A 22,958-nucleotide genomic window follows, 5' to 3' on the forward strand; every position below is an offset into this window, starting at 1 on the left:
CACAAGGAGAAAGTCAGGCGACTGGCTGGGCCATTCTACAGCTTGTTTTTCTTTCCTTTGGAAGCTTCCTCGGCTGTGTTTTGGATCATTGTCTTGCTGAAATGTCCTCCCTGGTTTCATCTTCATCATCTGCTAATGTAGATGTTGGACTGAAGCAGCTGATATTCATTTTCAATAAGAAAGGGTAGAGGATTGCTGAAGAGTCACTGAAAGATTTCAGCTGTTGTCTGGGCTTTTCATGCCTTTATACACCTTCCTTTCTTCATGTGTTCAATACATTTTCACTGTGTCATTTCATTTTATTACACAGAACTTAATTTGTAAACTAATTAGATTTGTTTTCACTGCATATATGGATTTCTTTGGTTGTTATCAAAAATTTAAAAGTTAAAAAATTTCAAGTCAACAGCACCTTTAGAGATATGTTTTTCTGAGGAAAATGGTGATGTGTGCAATACTTATTTTCCCAGCTGTATATATATATATATATATATATATATATATATATATATATATTTATTTATTTATTTGTTTTTTTCTTAAATTTTTGTTTTTTTTTCTTAAATATATATATATATATATATATATATATATATATATATATATATATATATATATTTTTTTTTTTTTTTTTTTTAAATCATCCAGAAAATAAATCACCGCAGGTCTCGCTCACCTGATTTATCCTTCTGAATCGCTCGGTCTTCAAAATAGCGAAACATCACTTGGAATCGGTCAGACTCCTGAGATCGTAACACTCTGAAGAGGAAAAAAGAGATGAGATCATTTGGCTGTTCAGTCTAAAAACCATCATCTCAAGGAAAACGCTGGTGTACCTCATGTATTCCAGCCGGTAGACGGACAGCAGGTAGGTGGACATGGCAAAGTCCAGTTTATTAATGAGCGCAGCAACCTCCGGCGGAGGATCCAGCAGGTTAATGATGGTTCCCCTCAAATCATTCAGCTCAGCCTGGAAACAGCAAATGTGAGATTTCAGTCTCCATCCGGGTCACGGCACCAAATAGGGTATATGCACAGCTAGTGTTTATTCTCCTACCGATAAACTTCTGGTGAACGATTAATGTTATAAGTTTCATACAGTTCCTTTTACAGCATCGATGTTGTAATATAATTAAAATATAATCAGTTCAACAGACTTAAGCATTCATTTAGTTGTTTAAGTGTAAAATTAGATGAACAGCAGTTCAAACACAAGTGCCGTCAGCAGCAGAATTTAGTTAATTCGCTGGTGTTTTTTACTATTTGCATGTGTTTTTTTAAGCTGCAGGGCGTTGAGCTCTATAAATTACCATGCTTTGTGATAAAGATGCCCTGTGATCAGTGTTTCAGAACAAAAAAACAAGCAGTACCGGCGTGACAGTGTCGTTCTTCAGGGCCGAGTTATACTGCAGCTCTGAGCGCAGCGGTTCTCCGCTTGGGAAGGTCAGCAGTGGGGATTTTGTTGCAATCTCACACACTCCCTCATACCACTCCTCCGGCCACAGACCTGAAGATGGGGAAAGATGATGATTATTCAGACCCAAAACAAATAGACAGCTTTTTTAAAATATGACTTAAAGCAACACTCCACCTTTTGTGAAAAAGGCTCAAGTCTATTAGAGTTAAACAGTTGTCTTGCACCATTCTTTTAATCCATTCAGCCAATTGCTTGTTTTGGCTGAGGCACTTTTAGCATAGCTTAGCAAAGTGAATAGAATTGGATTAGACCATTAATAACGAAGCAGAAGTTAAATATGACTTAAAGCAACCCTCCACCTTTTTTTTTTAAAAAAAAAAAGGCTCATTTTACAAGTCTATAAGAGTTAAACAGTTGACCATTTTTTAATCCATTCGGCCAATTTCTTAATCTGGCAGAGTCACTTTTAGCTTAGCATAGTGAATTGAATCAGATTAGACCATTAGCGTTTCAATCATTCATAAAAAAAGGGGTTTTGATAAAAGCTCAAGTCTTCTGTAGTTACATTGTGTATTAAGATCAGCGGACAATGAAAAATTCTTATTTTCTTTGGCGAGAACCATTTTTGAACCCATTGAGCCGATTTCTTGTTCTGCCGGAGTCACTTTCAGCTTAGCTTAGCAAAGTGAATTGAATCAGATTAGACCATTAGCATTTCATTCATTCGTTCACTAAAAAAATGTTTTTGATAATATTCTAAAAATATTTGTGCTTATTTAATCAATTTGATGAAACACATCTGAAATATCATGAATTCTGAAATCTTCGATGAACAGACAGTGATTCTGTGTAGTTTAAATTAGTGCTCATCAATAGATAGAGTAAACGAGTAGATGATTGGACTCTGTGAAGGTATGTATACATTTTAGGTAATTATACAGTACTCTACAAAAGTCCTGAGCACCAGCTTTGTTGGCCTGAGACTTTTGCAAAATATATAATCAATCCGTCTCTTTATTAAAAACAAACAGAAAATAGAAAATGTACAAAAAACAACAGCAGTACAACATTTCCTCTTTTAGCTAAATCTATGTTTGATGTGGCTTCCCTTGGCAGCAAGCACAGCTAGAACTGTTTTGTTTAAATTATCTTAAGATTTTCTGAAATAACGTGCTGTGTAATAATATCAGGATTCTTTAAGCACTTTCCAGAGTTCTTCTTTAGGTTTAGAGTGTCTTATCTTTCTTTTTCTGTCCAGGTGATCTCACACAGCCTCTATAATATTCAGGTCTGGACTCTGTGGAGGCCATTTCATGACTGTCTGCATGTAATCAGTTGTATTCCGGATTTTGCTGCAATTAGTGGATCATTATCATGATGAAAATGAAAAATATTAAAACTGAAGTCCTTTCTAGAAGGAATGGCATAATGGATTAAAACCTTACTTTTTAACATTCATAATTCCATCAATTCAGACAATATTGCTAACAACAACACTGCTAGAAATGCAGCTCAAACTAGGACAAACAGCCTCTCTCCAACACTGTCTTTCACATGTCTTAAACATATAAACCAAAGTAATTCAAACTCTAACCTAACTCCTATCCTAACAAACCGTACATCAACTGAAAGATCATTTATTCACCCTGAAGATATCTCAATTTAAAATAAATTGACTAAAAATATACACTTATGACTTTTATGGGTGAAAAAGAGTCACATTTATCCATTATATCGTCAGTAAAAGATTTAATGTTGGCCTAAAACTTTTGCAAAGTACTGTGTTTTGTCCAACATTCAACAAATAAACAGACAAAAATGCTACAAAATCTTAAACTAAATGATGTACATGTGAACATTTATTAATATGGATGTCTAACCTGAGCCCTCAACAGCGAAGCCCATCACAACCGAATACAGCCAGAAATCTCTGAACAGCTTCTGCAGCCTCGGTTTGGCTTCTTTTATGGCCGGCAAACGTTTGGTTAGCTATAGGGTAAAAAACAGACAGATTATGAACAACATATCCCAATCGGCTCTCAACCAAAAACATTAATTGTGTAAACTGTCGGCAACTGAGGTAAAATAATGTTCATTTTAGCAGCAAAAACAGACTCGAAAAAGAATTTATTTTTTTAAATGAGTAAAAGCTAAATGTATACCCTTTTCTAAGCGTCATTTACTGTATATCGATTTATATGTTCATTAAAGTAAATATTAGTTAAAAATAAAATAGGTCAGATGCCTTTTTACACACACAATGAGTGACAGTTCAGGATGACCATTACAGAAATGTGTTTAGGACTAACAGCAGTTTGCGACAATGCCACCAGGGGGCACAAAGGGAGCGATACAAATGGACAGAAATAGACAGTAGCTGCAAATACCCTGCTATTTGTAAATGAAATGAAACGTTAGCTAATGTATTAACTCACAATGAGCAATAAACATTTTTACAAAATTAATGAATGTTTCGTTTTATTGAACATGACAACATTTCTGTATATTTTTAGCATAATGTAAAAAAAAATCTTATGTACCGTTATGTATAAATAGAAAAATCCCAATCACAGCTTTATTCTCTGTGCGCCTAATGTTTGACTTATAAAATATTGGTACAAAAAAAATATTGTCTTACCACAGCAATGACAGGAATGAGAACTCCGAGATTACCAGCGCTGCTTGACGCCTGAGGAAAAATCAGCATCAAAAATATATTTAGAGGTCCCGTGAAATTAAAATATCGTTTAGGATGCTGGTATGAGTATTGTTAGTTTTTAAGAAATCTATAAGCTAGTGCGCACCAAAAAAGTGAGAAAATTCACGTTTAAGAGATATAAAACTGACATGTAAAGCTTGCAGTTTGTCACTGCCACCTTTTCCTTTTATTTCTCCACATCACCTCATACTTCAGTTTATCATCAAATCTTGACCAATCAAATGCTCTCTAGCATTTGACATGCCCCGCCCCCTTCAAGACGCTTCACATTTATCATGCTTGAGCTCAACCACTCTCTGAGTGGTGTTGTGTGGCAAGAGTCTGTGAATATAACCAGCTTCTAATGGTAAAAATGTATTAATTTTATTTGCTACAATCAAACATGATTGAAGGTCTGTAGAACATTCTCTTTTTGTACGTGTCGGGGAAAACCATTAAGAGCGTGTCGGAATCCACTTTTGCTATTTAAGGGATAGAAAATTACGCTTTGCGCCGAGGCGCATGGTCTAACAAGGTTGTGCTTATTCTCTTAATGAGTTATGGGTGTTTTGAGCATAAGAGTCAGTTGGGTCGCACCAAGGAGCATTTGCTATTTACATGGTGGACTTTGTATATGGAAAAACTAAACACTTCACTAGTGAGAAAATAATTAAACAGAGCATCTGCAGCGTGCGGATAAAGAATGAGCCTCCTCCAATCCGCCTCTTTACTTTCTCTTTACTTTTACTCTTTACTTTGGTGGAGTAAGGAAACGGTGGAAACACCCACTTAAGACATCCATTAGCCCACATATTTAATTTCATTTGTTAAGCGCAAAGATCATTGATCATTTTCCTATTTAAAGCTAGTCTTTTGTAGTTACATTGTACAATAAGATCAACGGAAATGAAAAATTATGATCAACTCAACACAAATCTGTACTCAAACCAAAAACAAAAAGATAGCTAATGTTTACCTTTTTTTTTTTAAAATAACGAAGCAGCAGTTAAATATAACATAAAGCAACCCTCCACTTTTTTCAAAAGGCTCATTTTACAAGTCTATTAGAGGTAAATGGTTGACTTGAACCGTTTTTGAATCCATTCAGCTGATTTTAGCTTAGCTTTGCATAGTGAATTGAATCATTCAGCCTCTTTACTTTAACTCCTTTACATTGGTGGAGTAAGGATATGGTGGACACTTCCACTGAAGACATGCATTAGCCGACATTTTTAATTTAATTTGTTAAGCGCAAAGATTTGTTTCAAAACTATTTCTCTAAATTCAGTTCTAATTTCCAGCAAACGAATAAATGAACAATAATAACGAAGTGTGGTCAGAAAACTGAGTTATATCCAAACACACGTCCTCTACTTATCTCCATATGTTGATGCAGACGTCTCCAAAACCAACAGGTGGACAAATCTAAACTAGTTTTTAATAAAACAAATTTAAGTATGCATATAATAAATAGCACTGCTAATAATGATAACATTATACAAAGGCATGGCAGTTGTTTTAATATTTATGTAGAAAATAATAATTTTTGTAACATTTTAACTCTTTATTTTTTCATCAGTAAAGATATTTGTATGTTGCTGTTCAGGTGTGTATTAAGCAATGTATAAATGTTTGGACCTGCATAGGCGCATAACTAACTGCGCTGGACTTTAGAGCAGCTTTAAGTTGGTTTATTGCGCGGTCTATTTCAGTTATTTAAAATAGCAACGCACCATCAATACCTCCTTTTTAGACCAGCATATCCATGAGTCCACAAAGTGGCACAAATGAATTTGCTATTTAAACAATGTGGCGCAAAACAGAAAAATTAGGCTTGCGCTGGTCTAAACATAGCAACAAATCACTCCAAACACATCTTGTGCTTTTTTGCGCCGAGTGTATGATAGGGCCCAATATCTCCCTTATTAGCATAGAATGTTAATCTTGTTTTTGAATCTGCCACTATGCTGACACATAGGCATTTGTAGCTCTGCCCACTTTCAAAAAGAGTACAATCTCATTTGAATTTAAAGCGACAGCCAACAAAATGTGTGTGCTCTTTTTCCAGTAATTTATTATAATGTTACAATTTCTTTTTCACTTTTTTTTTAAATTCAGTAGAACGAATTTACTGGTATTTTCAAAAAGGGCCTGTTCACACATGATCTCTTTCCGGAAAAGTCTGTATGTGTGAAAGGGGCTATTAACTAAACTCACTGGCAGCAGAGTGGGGAGTGTTCACAAATACTTGTTTCTGCAGAGGTATTCGAAACCTCTTCGAGTCAAGAACAAAGAAGACGTCTGCTGTGGGTTTACTGGGGGCTTTAATTTGATGTTTGGGTACCTTGAGGGCCGGGCCCTTCTCGCTGGCTCTTTCACTGGCCCGTTTGCCCTCCAGCCCCAGCTGCACAAACAGTTCCAGCAGATTGACCAGCAGCTCGTCCACCATCTGCTCCGTCTGCAGGTTGGCTGCGATGTTGGCCAGAGCATTGATCACGGCCAGAGAACAGTGCCTGTGCCAAATACAACAACACTGAGGTCAAAAAAGGTCAAGAATTATACCAAGCATGTATAATACCAGTGCTTCTCACAGGTTTAAAATATACTTGCTGTGGTAGCCAGATTGAAAGACACCTTTATTTAAATAAGGCAGATTAACCATTTCTAAAGGTGTTTAAATATTCTGCAGCCAGTTTAGATGTCATTTCGTCCCTTTGCATATAGTGAAGTTTTTCTAGGTTGTTTATTAAAGAATAATTTAATGTTTCTCTAGTAGGTTTAAATGAAAAGGTAATTTAAAAACACATAAAATTTTGAAGATTTAGAAGATCCAAAAAGGCGTATTTCTGTGGGAGCATTGACTGTTCTCGCGCACACAGAATCATAAGTAGCCTACGAAACAGGTAAACGAAAGACAATTTTCCACTGGTTAGTTGATTGCAGATATTTGGTTATCTTGATATAAAAAAAGTGTAAAAGGATGATAATAATAGTAAAAAAAAAAAAATAAATTATAAAAATTTTGTTTTAAAGTGTCGCCAAATATACTTGGGCAGCCATTAGAGCTGTGAACCTACACTAGTCTCACGGTTCGGTTCGGTTACGATTATGATGCCATCGATTCGGTTCAATTCGATATCTCGGTGCATCACGGTGCATTGACGGTGCTTTCCATACACAGTTTTATATTTTCTTCACAGCAGCATTTCTTGTATTAAAATGTATGAATATATTTATATTTATATACTATTTGTAATACACTTTTGTCATTTAATACAAAAAGTCAGATATATAAATTGTAACTTTAAACAAAACGAGCATTCAGCAAATAATATAAACAAATATCCAGCTCAATTTCTGATCCTTGTCTAGTTCTCTTACACCCCTTTGATTGGTCACACCCTCAACAAAAACAGTTGCGATTGGCTCTTGCGCGCTGAGCTCTTCACAGATGAGTGACACTGATAAGCGGCAGGGGCAAACTCCCAGCTGATGTATGATAGACACGGTGAAGAAAACTCTGCAGACACGCGCTGGTTTCTGTAAGCAAAAGTAACGCTGTAAAACAGCCGACATGAGAAGAAAAGCCACGCCAGCAGTCGAATGGGCCACTGTACAGAGATGGAGTAGGCTACTTTCATTCTCTCGATCTCAGTGAAATAGGGGCTATTGTTGTATATGTCAGTGAAAGACTGATCCAGCAAACACACACAGTGAAATTGTTCACAGTTTATGAGTTTTAAGTAGTTAAAGCGCTGTAAATACTAGTGATCGCCTCCCTCGCGACAGAGCGCATATGAGGTAAATGACGTCAGTAAAAACCGGTTATGATTATTACCGAACCCATACCGAATTGTCCGCGTCTGCATCGCGGTGCACCGAAGAAACGATTAATTTTGACACCCCTAGCAGCCATTAATATACCTGGGCGACACGCCCACACAAAGTTTATGTGTGGGAAGCACTCAATACAATTTAAACAGTTGCGGTAAAAAAAGGAATTTATTTTTATTACTTTTGTGTCTTTATTTTTTATTAGAAAAATGCTTAGACTAACAAGAGATTAATCAAACGTTCTCTTATGTATGAGATCACATATTGACCAGACACACTTCCTCTTACTGTGCTGCATACTCTAAGGAACATGCTGACAAGATGGAAAAAGCAGAATAAGTGTGGGGGCCTTTGTTTAATACAAAGTCTAGACATGTCACAAGTTGTCATGATGCTTGTAGAAGCTGTGAAAGCTATTAAAGATGCACGTAATTGTTCAGTTCTGGTATGCATAGAAGGGGTGCAGAAAGAGGAAGTATGTCTGGGGTACAAGAGCCAAAGGACTGCAGAATGACTGATAAGTGACGTTAAACCAAAACTCTACCTGTTAATATCAGTTGTGTATGCATGCTGGAGTCAGGAAATGCATGTTAGTGGCGAACCTCTTGAATGTAATTCTTGTAATGCAATGGGGTAATGAAGCCCAGCGCTCTGTCATCGAATTATTCATTTGTATCTAATAAATTACTAATATTTTTGGCATTGAATAAAACCCTCTCCAGACCTTTTCTTATTGAACACGCATGGAATTGGCTTGATTTTCCAACACAGTTTAACATAAATATATAAATCAACCATATAAATAATAGGAATATTACTAAAAGGAATAAATTATATCAAGAATACGTTGAATTAGATGAATTGTAATAGAAGGTTTTCTCTCAAAAGCATTGTTGTTTGGTATATATTTTATTCATTATTTTATCATTTTTTTGTTCCTGTATTTTTACAGTGTTCTCAGACTTAGGATAATTATCATATTTGCACGATAACTTCGGCCTCTTTACGATGTACGATAAAGAAACAGAGAAAGTTGTGGCCAATTTAAGACTTAAGAGTGGATGAAAACATCCCAAACAGCACAAAAGGGTTAATCAATTAACTAATAATAACAATGGGTAACACATTTATTAAAGTATGTTATTTATTAAGGGTGTCACAATCCTCCAAATCCTCGATTCGATTACATTTTCGATTCTAAAGGCACGATTCGATTCGATTTTCGATTATGAATAATTAATTAATTAATGACAAATTAATTATTTGTAGCCTGCCATTTAAACTACCTGACCTGCGTGGTCTTTGTTTTACCCATAAACAAATCATACAGTAAATGAATAAAGGCAAGATACACACATAATTACCACCTGTCAATCACTTTTTTCTGCGGGACTCGTGAATAGGCAGTGATCTGTGTCGTTATAATGGCGTCGGTAAAAAAAGAGGCACAACCAAAAGGAACCAGAAAACAGTATCTGAGGTGTTCGCTAAAATGACTAAGTACAAGTGAGTGAAAGATTGAAGCAGTCCTCTGACTGCCTGGACCTGCTGTCTCGAGCGCATGGCTGTGTGTGCGTCTGTGTGTGTGTGGTCACGTGATGTGCATTTTCAGAGGTAGAGAGGAAGGAGGGCTGCTCAGAAATGCTACACGCCACTGTGGATGTCAAATCGTTGTCGTTCTAAAATGCCATTTAAAAACAAAGACAGTGTAAACAGGGCCTGAGTGTGTACTTTTCGCAAGCGGATTTGCAACGGGGGCGGGCGGAGGATCGCGATGCCGGTGTTGTCTATCGGATGAACCGTACGTAATACGTACATAGCAGAGCTTGCAAAACTGTGTTTTTTTTGTCGACAACATGAACGTCGTCAACATAACTCACTGGAAATCCAAAATGCTTACACACCGGCGACTTCATTGAAAGAGGAGAGGGTTTAAGCTCTGTCGACGGGTCTCCTGCTTCTGCAGTTTAACAAGCACTTCAACAAGCCTGTTTTTTCCTGCTTGGCAAGCCAAGCTGACGTGACATGGGGGCGTGGCAGCATCGACGATTCTATTTTTTGATTCGATAATCGAAATTGAGCATAAATTTCGATCGATTTCGATTAAAAATCGAAATCGTGACACCCCTATTATTTATCCATCAGCATGACGCAAAAACCTGTAGGTCAAAACATTTCACTAAATAATAAATACATGTAAAAATAAATCACCTGTATCCATGATCCTTGTAGTCTTTGGTGGAGTAAACCATGGAGCTGGCCTTCACGCTGATCTGCTGGAACAGGTTCCACACTTCCTGATAAATATATTGCTGTGGGACAGAAACGCGGAGATGTTAGCACGGATCCAAACATACAACCCTGATTTTCAGAACACAGAGGAGCTGGCATACGTTTCCAGTGATGACCATACAGCCCAGCTGATCTATGATGAGCACGTCGAGCTGAGACGGCGGCTGGCAGAACTTCTGCTGCAGGATCTGTAAGATGGGCTCCATCACTCGTGGAGTGTCTCTCAGAGCCACAGCGATGTGTCCTAACGCCCGTATGGTGTGGTCCGGGATTAGATGGGCATCCCTGAGAGGAAAACAGCACAAATGATGTTCATTCTTACAAATCTCTTTTAAGGGCTGTAAAATTATTCAAGCTATCATCTGTCAAATGCAACATACTTGTCATTTTCCTGCGAAATGTACAGACGGTTGGAAAGACTGGCGAGGAAAGCTTCAACGATGACTGAATCCATGGTCAATCCTGCTTTTAAACACCTAGATTAACAAAAAAATATTAGATCCTGATATATTTCATAAAATGAATGAAGAGTTTCGTTGCAAAACGAGATATATCCATTTACATTATTACATGACATTATTATTTAAGACATCAACAGTTAAGTTTATTCACAATTTTTATACATTAATCTATTACTTGAGATCGGTGAAGGCTAGGAACACAATATTTTCAAATCCAGGATATTTTTAACTTAATTTTATGTCCATAAATAGTTCATAAATAAATAAAAAAACAAGCCAAAGTGCAACATATTTATCTTAACATTGTCAAACATCTTATATTGGTTAAAAAAAACTATACATCATAAATATATGGAATAATATACACAAAGATTGATTAATAATAATAAGATTCTGAGTTAAACTTGGCCAGAACGTTCACAACCAAAACAAAACAAAAACGCTATATCCACCTTAGGCTATATTCTACTACAGTAATATAATTAAGAATAGCTAGTGAATTAATGTTTTGTTTGATAAGTAAGATTAAGTTAGTTAGACTAACAACTTGTAGCTTGTTACAGAAAGAGTGGAGGGCAGCTCCTTCGCACTGCTGCTAAAAACCAAACCTGTATGATCAACGCGGGCAGAGCCGCAGTGTCTGTGGCACCGAGCCCGCAACACAAGCTCGCCTCGCCCTGTGATTTTTTTAATGAATTATTATACTGTAATAATAATAATAATAATAGCTTATTTATTGGTTGTTGTGAAAAAGCAAGACCGTTTATTTTTCTCCATAACAACCTGTGCCCTTTACGTTCCCTTATAGTAAATCAAGAACAACAAGAACTAACGAGAGGTTTTAGGCTATAAATAATAAGTGCAACCGCATAAATAAATCTTCAGATAGGCTACTCAGCTACATGTAAGAAATTATTTTTCAAAATAAACTTACAAAGGACACTTTGAAATGTCGCCTTGCAGACAGGTATCCTGTGATGGGGGAAAAAAAAGTGCTCCCTGGTCTTCCTCTTGACATCAGCGGAGACTCGTTCCCTGCTGCATTTGTGTAATGCTGACAGACGTATTTTGTTCTGGTCCACTTTTTTAGCGTTTTTATACATTTTTGTGAAGTTGAAGGCTTCATCTTCTATCGCTAAATCAATGAGTAAACTCGGAGCACTTCACCGGCGGTGACTCTCCTTCCAGGGGATGCTGAGCTCGCGCCGCATCCTGAACGTTCTATAACTGTTATATCCAGGGCTTAACATTAACTTTTTTGACCACCAACCACTGTGGCAAGTAGTTTTCCAACATTACTAGCCACTCGCCATTTTCACTAGCCACAATTTAATTGTTGGGAAAATATATTTTATACACATAAATATGACTTTGACATGCTAAAATTACTTTATTTAGAGTTTGCGTTATCTCTACATGCCTCCTCATTCATTTCACCTTCTGTGTGTCGTGTATGAGCTTGCTCAATAATCATGAGCAAATGGGTCAGGGTTTCATATATTACATTTAGTTTTCATAATTTTCAGAGCACAAAATGAAGGATTTACCCAATTTATATCAGACCACACCATACATAAACAGTTAATTATTTCTTAGCCACAAATTTTAAATGTGCGAAAACATGCAAAATATAGCTGAATACTATACTTTTTGTTTAACAAAACATATGTACAGTCATATATCCTGGCTAAAGGTTCCAGATCACCAGTTAACTACACATAAATGGGGAGTTAATCTCCTATTAAAGCAATGTTATTGCAAAAAAAGATAATTAAACCATATTAATGCAAAAGAAAGCAGGTAAAAAAACATACTGTGTGACCACACACACGCATGGTTAATGATAGACCCATAAATTATCTTTTCAAAGAATAATTAAAGCGAAAGCAACTGGCGCTGCTTACAATAAGTCAACTCTGGAACTCTTGAAAGCAGCAAGACTGTGGGTGCATGTTCCTCCCTTTTTGTTCAGCCTATTTGAAAGAGAACCGATCGCATCAGTTGTTTCTAGACACAGTTGATACACAAAAGGAAACGGGAGCACGCACACCTCAGCTGTTCTCAGCTCTCATTCGGTATTTACCTGCTTTGCTCGCGCGAAGTTACGAATGCAATTATTTTTGTCAGTCGTGTTGCTTCTCGATCGCCTGTGCATGCATATAGGACCATCCTTATTGTCGAACCCTGCTTTAAAGAATTATTATCGGGGAAAATTATTTTCAGCCAGCCAAAGTGGCAAGTGGGAGTGTCTGTCTTACCCGCCACCGCCGAAATCGACCCGCATTTGGCGGGTGTTAATGTAAAGCCCTGGTTATATCGCACTTTGTAAAGAAACTGGTCTGGCGGATATCGCGTTTTGTGAAAAAATACATTTTGTACTCGACCTAAAATGTACATTCCTAAATGTTATTAATGGCAGCAATTCACACATAGATTAAGGCACATCTGAACAGTGATTTCCAATAATAAAATCCAAATGCCAAAAAATGTTGTTTATCGCGTTTTGCAATCAAACTCTTCAAATATAACACAAATTATTGGCTGGGACTAATTGTCACCTCACGTACTTCTTGAGTCCAGATGAGGTTTACCTGCATATATTGTTGATGGAAATGTCTCGGAGCTGCTCATACATGGACGGCTGGCTCTTCTTGCTGGAGTGCGAGCTGAAGGTGGACTGGGAATGCTCGTTGGTGACATGAATCTTGATCTCACCTGCTCCTGTTAAGTTGAAGATGGGAGTTTGTTTGAAAGTAATTAAAGTAAAGGGCAGCATTAATCTACTTCTGACGAGACCAAAATCAGGAGATGATCTGACCTGTGGTGTACTGACTGTGGTACTTGTAGAGCTTCACTAGTACAGGTGAAGGAACCACCAGAAAATCTCGTAGAGACATGGTCACAGAGTGAGCCACCACAGGAAAACGCTCACAGAGCCGGCCGAGACCCTGATTCAACAACACACAGAGCACAAATACACCAGAAATTAAAATCTATTTTGGCGGCTCAGTGGTTAGCACAGTTGGCAAGAAGGTCACTGGTTCAAGTCCCAGCTGGGCCAGTTGGCAATTCTGAGTTTGCATGTTCTCCCATGTTAACGTGGTTTTCCTCCGGGTGCTCCGGTTTCCTCCACAGTCCAAACACATGCGCTATATGTGAACTGAGTAAACTAAATAGGCTGTAGTGTATGAGTGTGTGTGTGTGAATGATTGTGTATGGATGTTTCCCAGTGCTGAGTTGAGGCTGGAAGGGCATCTGCTGCGTGAAACATATGCTGGAATTGTTGGTGGTTCATTCCGCTGTGATAAATAAGAGACTAAGCCAAAGGAAAGCCTGACTTCTACATACTGAGCATTAGTTCTGCCATTCTAGAAACCATTCTAATGAAATCAACCACTGATCAAATCAAGCAAGTTTAGCTTTAATAATTGATTTCCACATTTCTATTGACGCTGCAGTAATCACAGGGCCCTATGAAATGTCATATTGCATCCCAAAGTGTCCAGAAGTCAAGACGCACCTGTAAGCAGCAGATGAGCAGAGGCATGTGGGCGATGATGACTTTGCTGGACGTCTTGGACTGGAGCTTCTCTGACAGTTTAGTGCAGAGATTTTCAGCGCCTGACAGAAATAATCCCAAATATGAAGAGTTAGAAGGGTCATGTGCAGTGGTAGAAAGACTACCGAAGAATCACACTCAGGTAAAAGTACCATTACCTCATCAAAAACGTAGAGCAAGTATCTTGTAAATAGTAGGGGTGTCAAAATTAATTGTTTCTTCGGTGCACCGCGATGCAGACGTGGACAATTCGGTATCGGTTCAGTAATAATCATAACCGGTTATTATGTACTGACGTCATTTATCTCCTATGCGCTCTGTCGCGAGGGAGGTGAGCGCGAATATTTACAACACTCAGGCAACTCAGGGCCGGCCCGTGGCATAGGCACCATAGGCATATGCTAAGGGCGCTGCACATCCGGGGGGGTGCCAAAAATGAACGCGGTTCAGGTGGCTTTGTTTTCGATTTTCCTGACACACATTCAGTTATAGACGGCATTGAAGGATTTTGACTTCTTCTTTGCAATCCGTCTCATCATGGACCAACGTTTATCCTTTTCATCATCGTGTTTCTCAGTATTTAACTGTGAATTGATTTTAATTAATGAATAAGTTAACACATTGCTTAATATAAGAATGTTCAGTGCATTTGCCTGTCTCTTTATAACTATTTTCAGAAGCCATCATACTAGGTCAGAGGTCACGGAGACCTTGAGTGGAACTGAGGGCTGAGGACTGGAAGCAACTAGGGATGTAACGGTATCAGAATTTCACGGTACGGTAATACCTCGGTATGAATGTCACGGTACGGTATTTATTGAATCATTTACAGGAAAAAACAAAACTTATGAAAATACTCCAAAAAAGTGCCAAAAGTGTCAATGACATACAAATTAGTCATCTATCTGTAAGCTTTGAAACAGGAACTTCAATTTTAATAACAAAAAACTATTAAACCATGTAAAAAAAAAAAGTTTCAATTTAGTATTGTTGAAAACTCATCACATTCAACATTTAATCACTCACTCACTTAGATAGAGATGGGTTTAAAGGAAAATTATCATATAAATATAATTTGGTAAAAGCTGGTATCTCTGGGTATTTACAATGTCCCCTGCAACAGAAAAAAACCCTCTCATTTGGGACTGAGGTTTCTGGGACAAGAGAGATATGACTTGGCCCAGGTTGACAGCAGTGGGTAACGTTGTGCATTGTCTTTCCCCCACTTGAGAGGACAAACCATGAGTGAGATAGAGGTCTCATGTCTGCATCAATCTGAACAGAGTGCTGACAACACCGCTTTTCAGTACGTGCGCGACAACAAAGCTGATAAGAACTCGCGCGACAACACCGCTGATAAGAACTCGCGCGACAACACCGCTATTCAGTACGCGCGCGACAACACAGCTGATAAGAACTTGCGCGACAACACCACTATTCAGTACGCGCGCGACAACACAGCTGATAAGAACTCGCGCGACAACACCGCTATTTAGTACGCGCGCGACAACACAGCTGATAAGAACTCGCGCGACAACACCGCTATTCAGTACGCGCGCGACAACACAGCTGATAAGAACTCGCGCGACAACACCGCTATTCAGTACGCGCGCGGCGACAACACCCGCTTTAGAGTTTTCCAGCTCTTTTTCATCCCCGCTTCTAGCAGCACACTCCATTTCCGCATTACTGGATCTGTAGCGACAACAGACCGCAAGGGATGATGGTCAAGCATGGGCTGATGGGAACTGTAGTTTTCGCTACCTCCCGTTCGCTTCATTCGCCTGAGCAAATTTTCTCAGAAGACCTATAGTTTTACCGAGTCATGCGACTACGGTAATATCGAAAATAATTAATATTGCGGTATGACGGTATTTACAATACCGTTACATCCCTAGAAGCAACTGTTTCTATTGTTATTTCTATGAGTTAATATTGTCTAAAATGTCTAAAGTGATTTTGCTATTTTTACGGTTAAATCTTTTTAAGTGATTCTACTTTTTATTCAAGATAGACTTTGTGTAGTAAGAATATAACTGCCTGAATGTAGATGATAGCGGTTTTTAACCAGTTTTGATAAAGACGGCTGAGAGTACATAGGAAACAGATTGTACTTTATGTGTGTGTGTTCTATTTGATTGTTGATCCGTTTCACAGGTCTGGAGTCAGCTCTAATCAGTCTAAGGGATGTCTGACGTTTATGCTTAAGATATTGTTCAGAATATACGCACGAACCCCACATGGAACTTTTCCTAGTCTCTGTGTTTTAACCAATCAGGTTAGAGCACCTATATGTATGACGCAGTTAATGACGTTATGTGAGAGTATAATTGTTATTGATTGGTGATTGTAAGCAGAGCGGCCTAGGAACTCATTGCGAGTGTTGAAGCTGGCTTCTGCTGATGTAACTGCAAACTATCTTCAGTAAACTTGATTTATTTATTTAACTCTCTGACTCCGGCTCTTCTTTATCTACCAGACTGGTCATTCTTTGGGTCAAACTGTAAACTATCCCTACAGTTTTGACTCAAAAACCTCTTACCCTAAAAAGAACTAAAGTGTGTTTCCTACAAAAAGACAAAGCTGGTTATGTTTCACAGCTGTGATTACGTTGACTATCTCTAATTACAATTGTGACTTGTCAAAACTCATTTAGAGATATCTGCAAATATTTTTCAATGGAAGTCAATGGAGGAATATGACTAGTCATAATATATTTGCAGATATCTCCAATCTGATTTCGTACTAGTACAATTGTAATTGCAGATATCTCTAATTGTCATTCTGACTAGTCGAATTATAATTATGACTAGTCAAAATATAATTAGAGATATCTCTAAATATATTTATGGAGTCAGAACAAAGATTTTGTAACAGCCTTCCATTGCTGTTATCGCCAGAAATGGGGGTGAGCACGTATTTCACGCGTGCAATCAGAGTCCATGCATGCTAAAGTTGTTTTTAAGCAGAATGTCTTTATTTGTGCAGGTGAATTAAACAAAGCCTCAATCTTTGCTTCTCCTTTCTTCTTTATCATGTCAATATAACATTCACTCCATGTATACACAGCACATATCTAAACACTGCTGTTTTCTGGCTAGCAAACAAATTACTCTGTGGCACGGTCAAAAACCGTGTGCTTTCCCATACCTGACGCTCTTCCTCGCTTACACAGGCACCTTAGTTATAGTTTTCAGCTAGTGACACCTAGTGGACAACATAAATCACTACAACACAAAAAATGGCTCCTACAGATTTCAATGCTTAAAAGGTTTGCCATAGAGAGCACATCTCACTGAACAGCGCAGCATCGATGACGTAAGCGTGCCGAGGCCTGATATGGTGTGAGTGCGGGCCGCCGGGAGAGACGGGAAGGGGGACAAGCGTACGGCCTAAGTAATGACCCACAAATGCTCGATCACGGCCCTGCCCATGTGGGCTTGGGCTCAGACAGAGAAACTAAACTCTATAGGACACCTTCCAAACATGCCTCGAAATTGTTCATTACGGTTGAAAATTATTATTATTTGATTGGACTGGAATCGCAGGAGTGATCTTTCGATTTTTCGACAATAAAAAAGTGGCTGCAGATTAATAAAAAACAGTGGAGTAAAAGTGCCGATACTGCACTAAAACTGTACTGAAGGGAAAGCAAAAGTACACATTTTTAAAACCACTTAAAAACTGGTGAAAAACTTCTCAATTACAGAAATTTGAGTATTTGTAATGTTACTTTACACCGCTGTTCACAAGACATAAGTGTTGTGGTGTATTTCTCTGTCAAGTCTTACCCTGTTCTTCCGTGACGGCCCACACCATGAGGTCCACACAGGCGGCGTTGGCCTGACAGCGCAGCTTAAGCGGGTTCAGTTCACTGTGCAGATACTCCACATCGTGCAGGATCCTCTGCAGCTCAGACTGACTGCTGCTGAACTGCTCCAGAACAAAGTCATGGACCTCCTTCACAAACGACACCTGCAGATCTGCACACACAAAAAAAAATGCGCAAAAAATGTGATAAAACATCTGTAGAAAAAGCGTGACTGATTTGGTTAATGTAAATAAAACACTTTTATTTAAATACAACACTTTCTTAGTGGCCGATCACACTGTGCACCCTTTTCCATTCTATGAATGCAAGGCACAGCACACTGCCTTTTTGTTGACAAGAAAAAGACTGACTTACTTCCAGGCCTGCTGCTTTTTAACATTATAATAAAATTGTGATATTCAAGATTTGTGAAGTTATACAGCGCTGGAAAACTCCAAACAGCAACCACTAGTCTTTCCTTCATCTTTATTAACGAATTACTGTTTCCCTGTTACAACGCCCTCTCCATTACTGACAAAAAAATATGCGTTAATATAATTGAGAAGGCTGAAGTTGTTTTCATGTGAGCAGCGTCTCTCTCAGCCAGCCATAGGAACCCTCCTTCTCTGGGGTGTGTGTTTGTATGTGTTCAGGGCTGGGGCGGGTCACATAACCAACCAGTGATGATGATTGGTGCGTCTGTGAATGTGGTGTATTTGAGAACATGATGATTGGCTTAGATTGAGTTTATTTCCATCGTTTGCCAATCAGAGGCAAAGTACACCAACGCCCAGGATTCAGAACTATGGCTTTTCCCTCCCTGAGGTAAACGGCAGAGTCTATGTATTTACAAAGACTCAATTTATCATTGAGTCTATGTATTTACTTGTGTGTAAATTTAAATTTATTCAGTTTTTAAATTAATTTTAAGAATTATATTGTGATAAAATAATAGTAATATTAAAATATTCATATGATTTAAGTACAATACAATTTGTAAAGTCATTAATTCTGTCTTTTAGTAGATATATTATTTGAGAGACTTGCTTCGTTTACCAAATAAGCGGCTCTAATAGGATTTGCAGTGTAAACATTAAATAAAAGTTGAAAAGGTATTATTTTTTATTTCATGGATTACGTTTTTAGGTATGAAACTCCTAAAATCATTCTGCATTAATCTGCAGATTTTTTACAAAATTCTCCACAGAAATAGCAAAAATGTCCGCAAATTCTGTCTGGCACTATTAATTTCTCTTTTAAAGAAACGTTCCCAACACTGGTTATAAATACACAGAGAACAGAACAGAACAGAACAGAACAGAATTAAATGACATTATTATCTTCAAAACCATCTAGTTATAAAGTTAAAGAGCGGCCAACAGGGAAGTTTCCTGGTTCCCCGAAAGCCACCTACTATTTCTATCCGTGCTACGTTCTTGTTACGTCCTGGTTAATGAGGTGCACCATCACATGTTCGGAGAATAGCTTTTTAAATATATAATATTTCATATCAATGTAATGACAATGTGTGTGATATTTTTATTACCAGTTATGATTCCTCTATTTAGGAAAATATCAATTGTCTTAAAATGCTAATTTAAAATCGCTAACGCTAAACAGCAATCATGTTTATGACAGATTTATGACAAGTTTTGTTGTCTTGGTAACGTTAAGTTGTCACGACAAAAACAAAAAACAGGTTGTGATGTAATTATATATTTTAAGTTCATTTATTCATTCACTCATTCATTTTCCTTCGGTTTAGTCCCATATTTATGAGGGGTCGCCACAGTGGAATGAACCACCAACTTATCCAGCATATGTTTTACGCCAGGGGTCTCAAACTCAATTTAGCTGGGGGCCGCTGGAGGCAGAGCCTGGGTAAGGCTAGGCTGCATCAGGTTTTCCACAAGAGATTAATTATATTATTCATTAATAATTTCTCATTTGTTTATTTTTTTATTTTAATATTTTTTTTAAATAAAGAATTTTAAGAAGATTGGATTTTTTAACACAAAATAAGATGATAAAACAAACCAACTAAAAATTAAAATTAAAATAAATCAATCAGTAATAAATAATAATAATAATGATAACAGTAATAATAATAATATTAATTAGATTTACTGCTATCCGCTGTGCTGTTGTTTCAGAAAAAGAAGCAACACTGTGTTGTTGTCATTTGTTTTGACTACTTTTACATCATATGGAAATATATGTAATGTTTATTGTGTGAGGCAATGCAATTACAATGCAAGCAGCGAGTTTGAGACCCATGTTTTCCGCAGTGGATGCCCTTCCAGCAGAAAATATGTCAAGCTTTCATAACAAACAATGTCATCGTTGCATTTAAAATGTCAGAACTGAGCGAATGGCACTGTGAGCGAATGTGTGATGTCATGATTATAAAGGTTTCATGACATGTTCATGTCTTCTGAACACCCCTTCAAGTCAAGTGTTTCCAAAAAATGCGTTTTAAAAATTACCTTTCATATAATACAACGAGTCCCTCAGCATTTTAAAGATGGCCACGTACAGCGGGTCACTGAAAGTCTTGTAGTACAGATAAGCCGTGGGATTGATCTGCGAATCAACACAGAAATCTTGTTTGTTTTTAACAGCATAAATAAAGCAGAAGAGTTGAAATCAAAGCATGTACCTCCAGAACTTCAGTCATGGCCTGATCCAGTGTCTTCATGAAGGATTCTGACACAAACTGCTCGACCTATCGGAGAAGAGACAGAAATGTGGTAAACACACTGAAGGCAGAAGAACATGATGGACTCTAGATACGCCGCAGAACACAGACCATCTGCAGAAGCTGCCTCAGTAAATCCAGCGGTACGGTAAACTCTTTATTGTTGCTGCCTGTGAAGAGCGGAGAGACTGAGAAGCTGGAGCTGATGGTGGAGAAATAGTAGTCCGGGTCCACAGCACTGCCGTCGGGCAGATACGAGGCAGCTGGAGAACAAAAACATGAACAAGTTAAAAAAAAACCAAATAAACCTAGACAGAAACAAATAGTTACACATTTTACTTTATTAAGATTTTAAACTGTAAGATGATATACGTATGTATTAAGGGTGTAATTAGTCTTTAATTTGTAGATGAATAACTCCCGGAACAAAACTAGGAAATAAAAGTTACCGTGAATGACGGGCACCACACATTTTCTGTTTTCCCGGAACATGACGTCATTAAACAGTGATTATTTTGTGCCATATAACGTTAAAGGTCAGTCATGAATAGGGTTGTAACGGTATGAATTTTTCACGGTATGATAATCGTCTAAAACAATACCACGGTTTGACGGTTTCGCGGTATACGGTATGTTACAAATGTTACAAAATAATAGAACAGTGAAGCAAATTTGACTTTTTCCATATAATATATTTTTAGTTATTATAAACAACACCACTTACAATGAACAAATAAAAATAAGAAAATAATAAATAATGTGTCAAAGTCCAAATAAAGTCCAAATAAACATGGTGCAAATCCTCAGTAAAAAATAGATATAAATATTTACTATACTATAAATAGTTACATAACGAAACTAGATTCATTATGGAACATCCTTAGGTTCTATGTGCCAGCATGGATTTGGATGTGGTTGTATGCAATGCAGACAAACAGCTGCATCTTCATTTGCGTCTTTTGAAAACAGCAAGAGCAGCAGTTCGTCTTTGCTGTGTCACTGTTTTGTCATGTTTCTGTGCTGCTGTGCATGCAAAAGTACTTAGTATGAGAATTATTTCATGCAAAACTTTTTTTTTTGCGTTTTATTTAGCCGCGCAGAAATGTATGCCTATCTCTCATTCTGTGTTGTTCAAAAAGCTCATGTTGGTCCACAAACAAAAGCGAAACCTATGCTTATTGGTTGTGATATAGCGAGTTTGAACCAATCTGGGCATGGAGGAGGGACAATGCATCAATGTATCATGTCTGATTTGTCCGGAGACACAGTGACGAGCGTTTCTTTGTCAAATCAGCGTTGTCAAATGTTGATGACGTAACCGCACTGATTCCGGAGCCTCTGAAAGTCCGCGAATGTTATGTGATACAGCACTGGAAAGCTGAGATTCTCTTCTTTATGCCAATCTTTGAATTGTATGAATAGGATCAGCGGATCAAAAGTTATTAAACATTTAAGAGCAATACTTATTTTTAGCCGCGGGCGGCTGTCTCGGTCTTTAAGGGTTAAAACCGTTGATATGCAATTGTTCATGGTATGATAATCGTGCACGTTCAAATCGTGGTAAACCGTCATACCGGTATATTGTTACAACCCTAGTCATGAACAATAAAAACATGTAGCTACAAACATAAATCGTATGAACAATCACTATTTAGTAGGGGTGTAACGATTTATTGCGATGCAAAAATGTCACAATATGCATCGTGGCGTTATGACGTTTTGATTACGATATAACGTCCGTTTTCTCTTATTAGTTGACCTGTTTGCAGTGTGTGTGTGTGTGTGTGTGTGTGTGTGTGTGTGTGTGTAATATATATATATTTATTTATTTATTTTTAATTACCTCAAAATTGAAAACACTGAATTAGACTGAATTTAAGAACTGTGGAAAAACTTGTTTATATTTTTTAATTCACCTTCGAAATAAGGAGCAGAAGGGTCAGAGGGAGAACTCGGAGGAAGTCCAGCACGTTCTGGACTGGCCTGTAAAAAACAAGCAGGTCATGAGTAAATACCAATGCAATTGTCACAGTATTCCCTATAATTTTTCTTCTTCTGGAGAAAGTCTGATTTGTTTTATTTCAGCTGGAATAAAGGAATAAATTGTTTTAAAATTGTTTAAAACAAAAAAAAAAAACAATTATAAGGTCAATATTATTAGCTCACGTGTCTCAAACTCAATTCCTGG

At 37.6% G+C, this 22,958-nt stretch overlaps 2 protein-coding genes across 4 annotated transcripts in view; one reads left to right on the top strand and one right to left on the bottom strand.

The window, feature by feature from the left end:
- Positions 1-15,197, top strand: part of zfyve16 (zinc finger, FYVE domain containing 16) — a 270,886-nt gene extending 255,689 nt beyond the window's left edge. Inside the window, exon 6 of the transcript XR_015500680.1 lies at positions 15,011-15,197. The gene's annotated coding sequence lies outside the window, so the exon portion shown is untranslated. The remainder of the gene's footprint in view (positions 1-15,010) is intronic.
- pi4kaa (phosphatidylinositol 4-kinase, catalytic, alpha a) overlaps positions 1-22,958 on the bottom strand; it is a 75,092-nt gene that overhangs the window by 43,171 nt on the left and 8,963 nt on the right. For all 3 annotated transcript variants that reach the window (XM_087269534.1, XM_087269533.1, NM_001034972.1), the window contains 17 exon segments: positions 22,687-22,753; positions 20,882-21,033; positions 20,732-20,797; positions 20,559-20,655; positions 18,053-18,244; positions 14,223-14,323; positions 13,521-13,650; positions 13,294-13,423; positions 10,622-10,717; positions 10,343-10,526; positions 10,161-10,261; positions 6,460-6,628; positions 4,056-4,106; positions 3,298-3,406; positions 1,371-1,507; positions 837-970; positions 677-759 (listed from right to left, as the gene is read on the bottom strand). In XM_087269534.1, coding sequence (XP_087125660.1) covers positions 677-759; positions 837-970; positions 1,371-1,507; positions 3,298-3,406; positions 4,056-4,106; positions 6,460-6,628; positions 10,161-10,261; positions 10,343-10,526; positions 10,622-10,717; positions 13,294-13,423; positions 13,521-13,650; positions 14,223-14,323; positions 18,053-18,244; positions 20,559-20,655; positions 20,732-20,797; positions 20,882-21,033; positions 22,687-22,753 — 1,999 coding nt within the window.

The sequence above is a fragment of the Danio rerio genome, chromosome 10 (genome assembly GCF_052040795.2).
Source record: "Danio rerio strain M-AB ecotype USA chromosome 10, GRCz13ab, whole genome shotgun sequence".
NCBI lineage: Eukaryota > Metazoa > Chordata > Actinopteri > Cypriniformes > Danionidae > Danio > Danio rerio.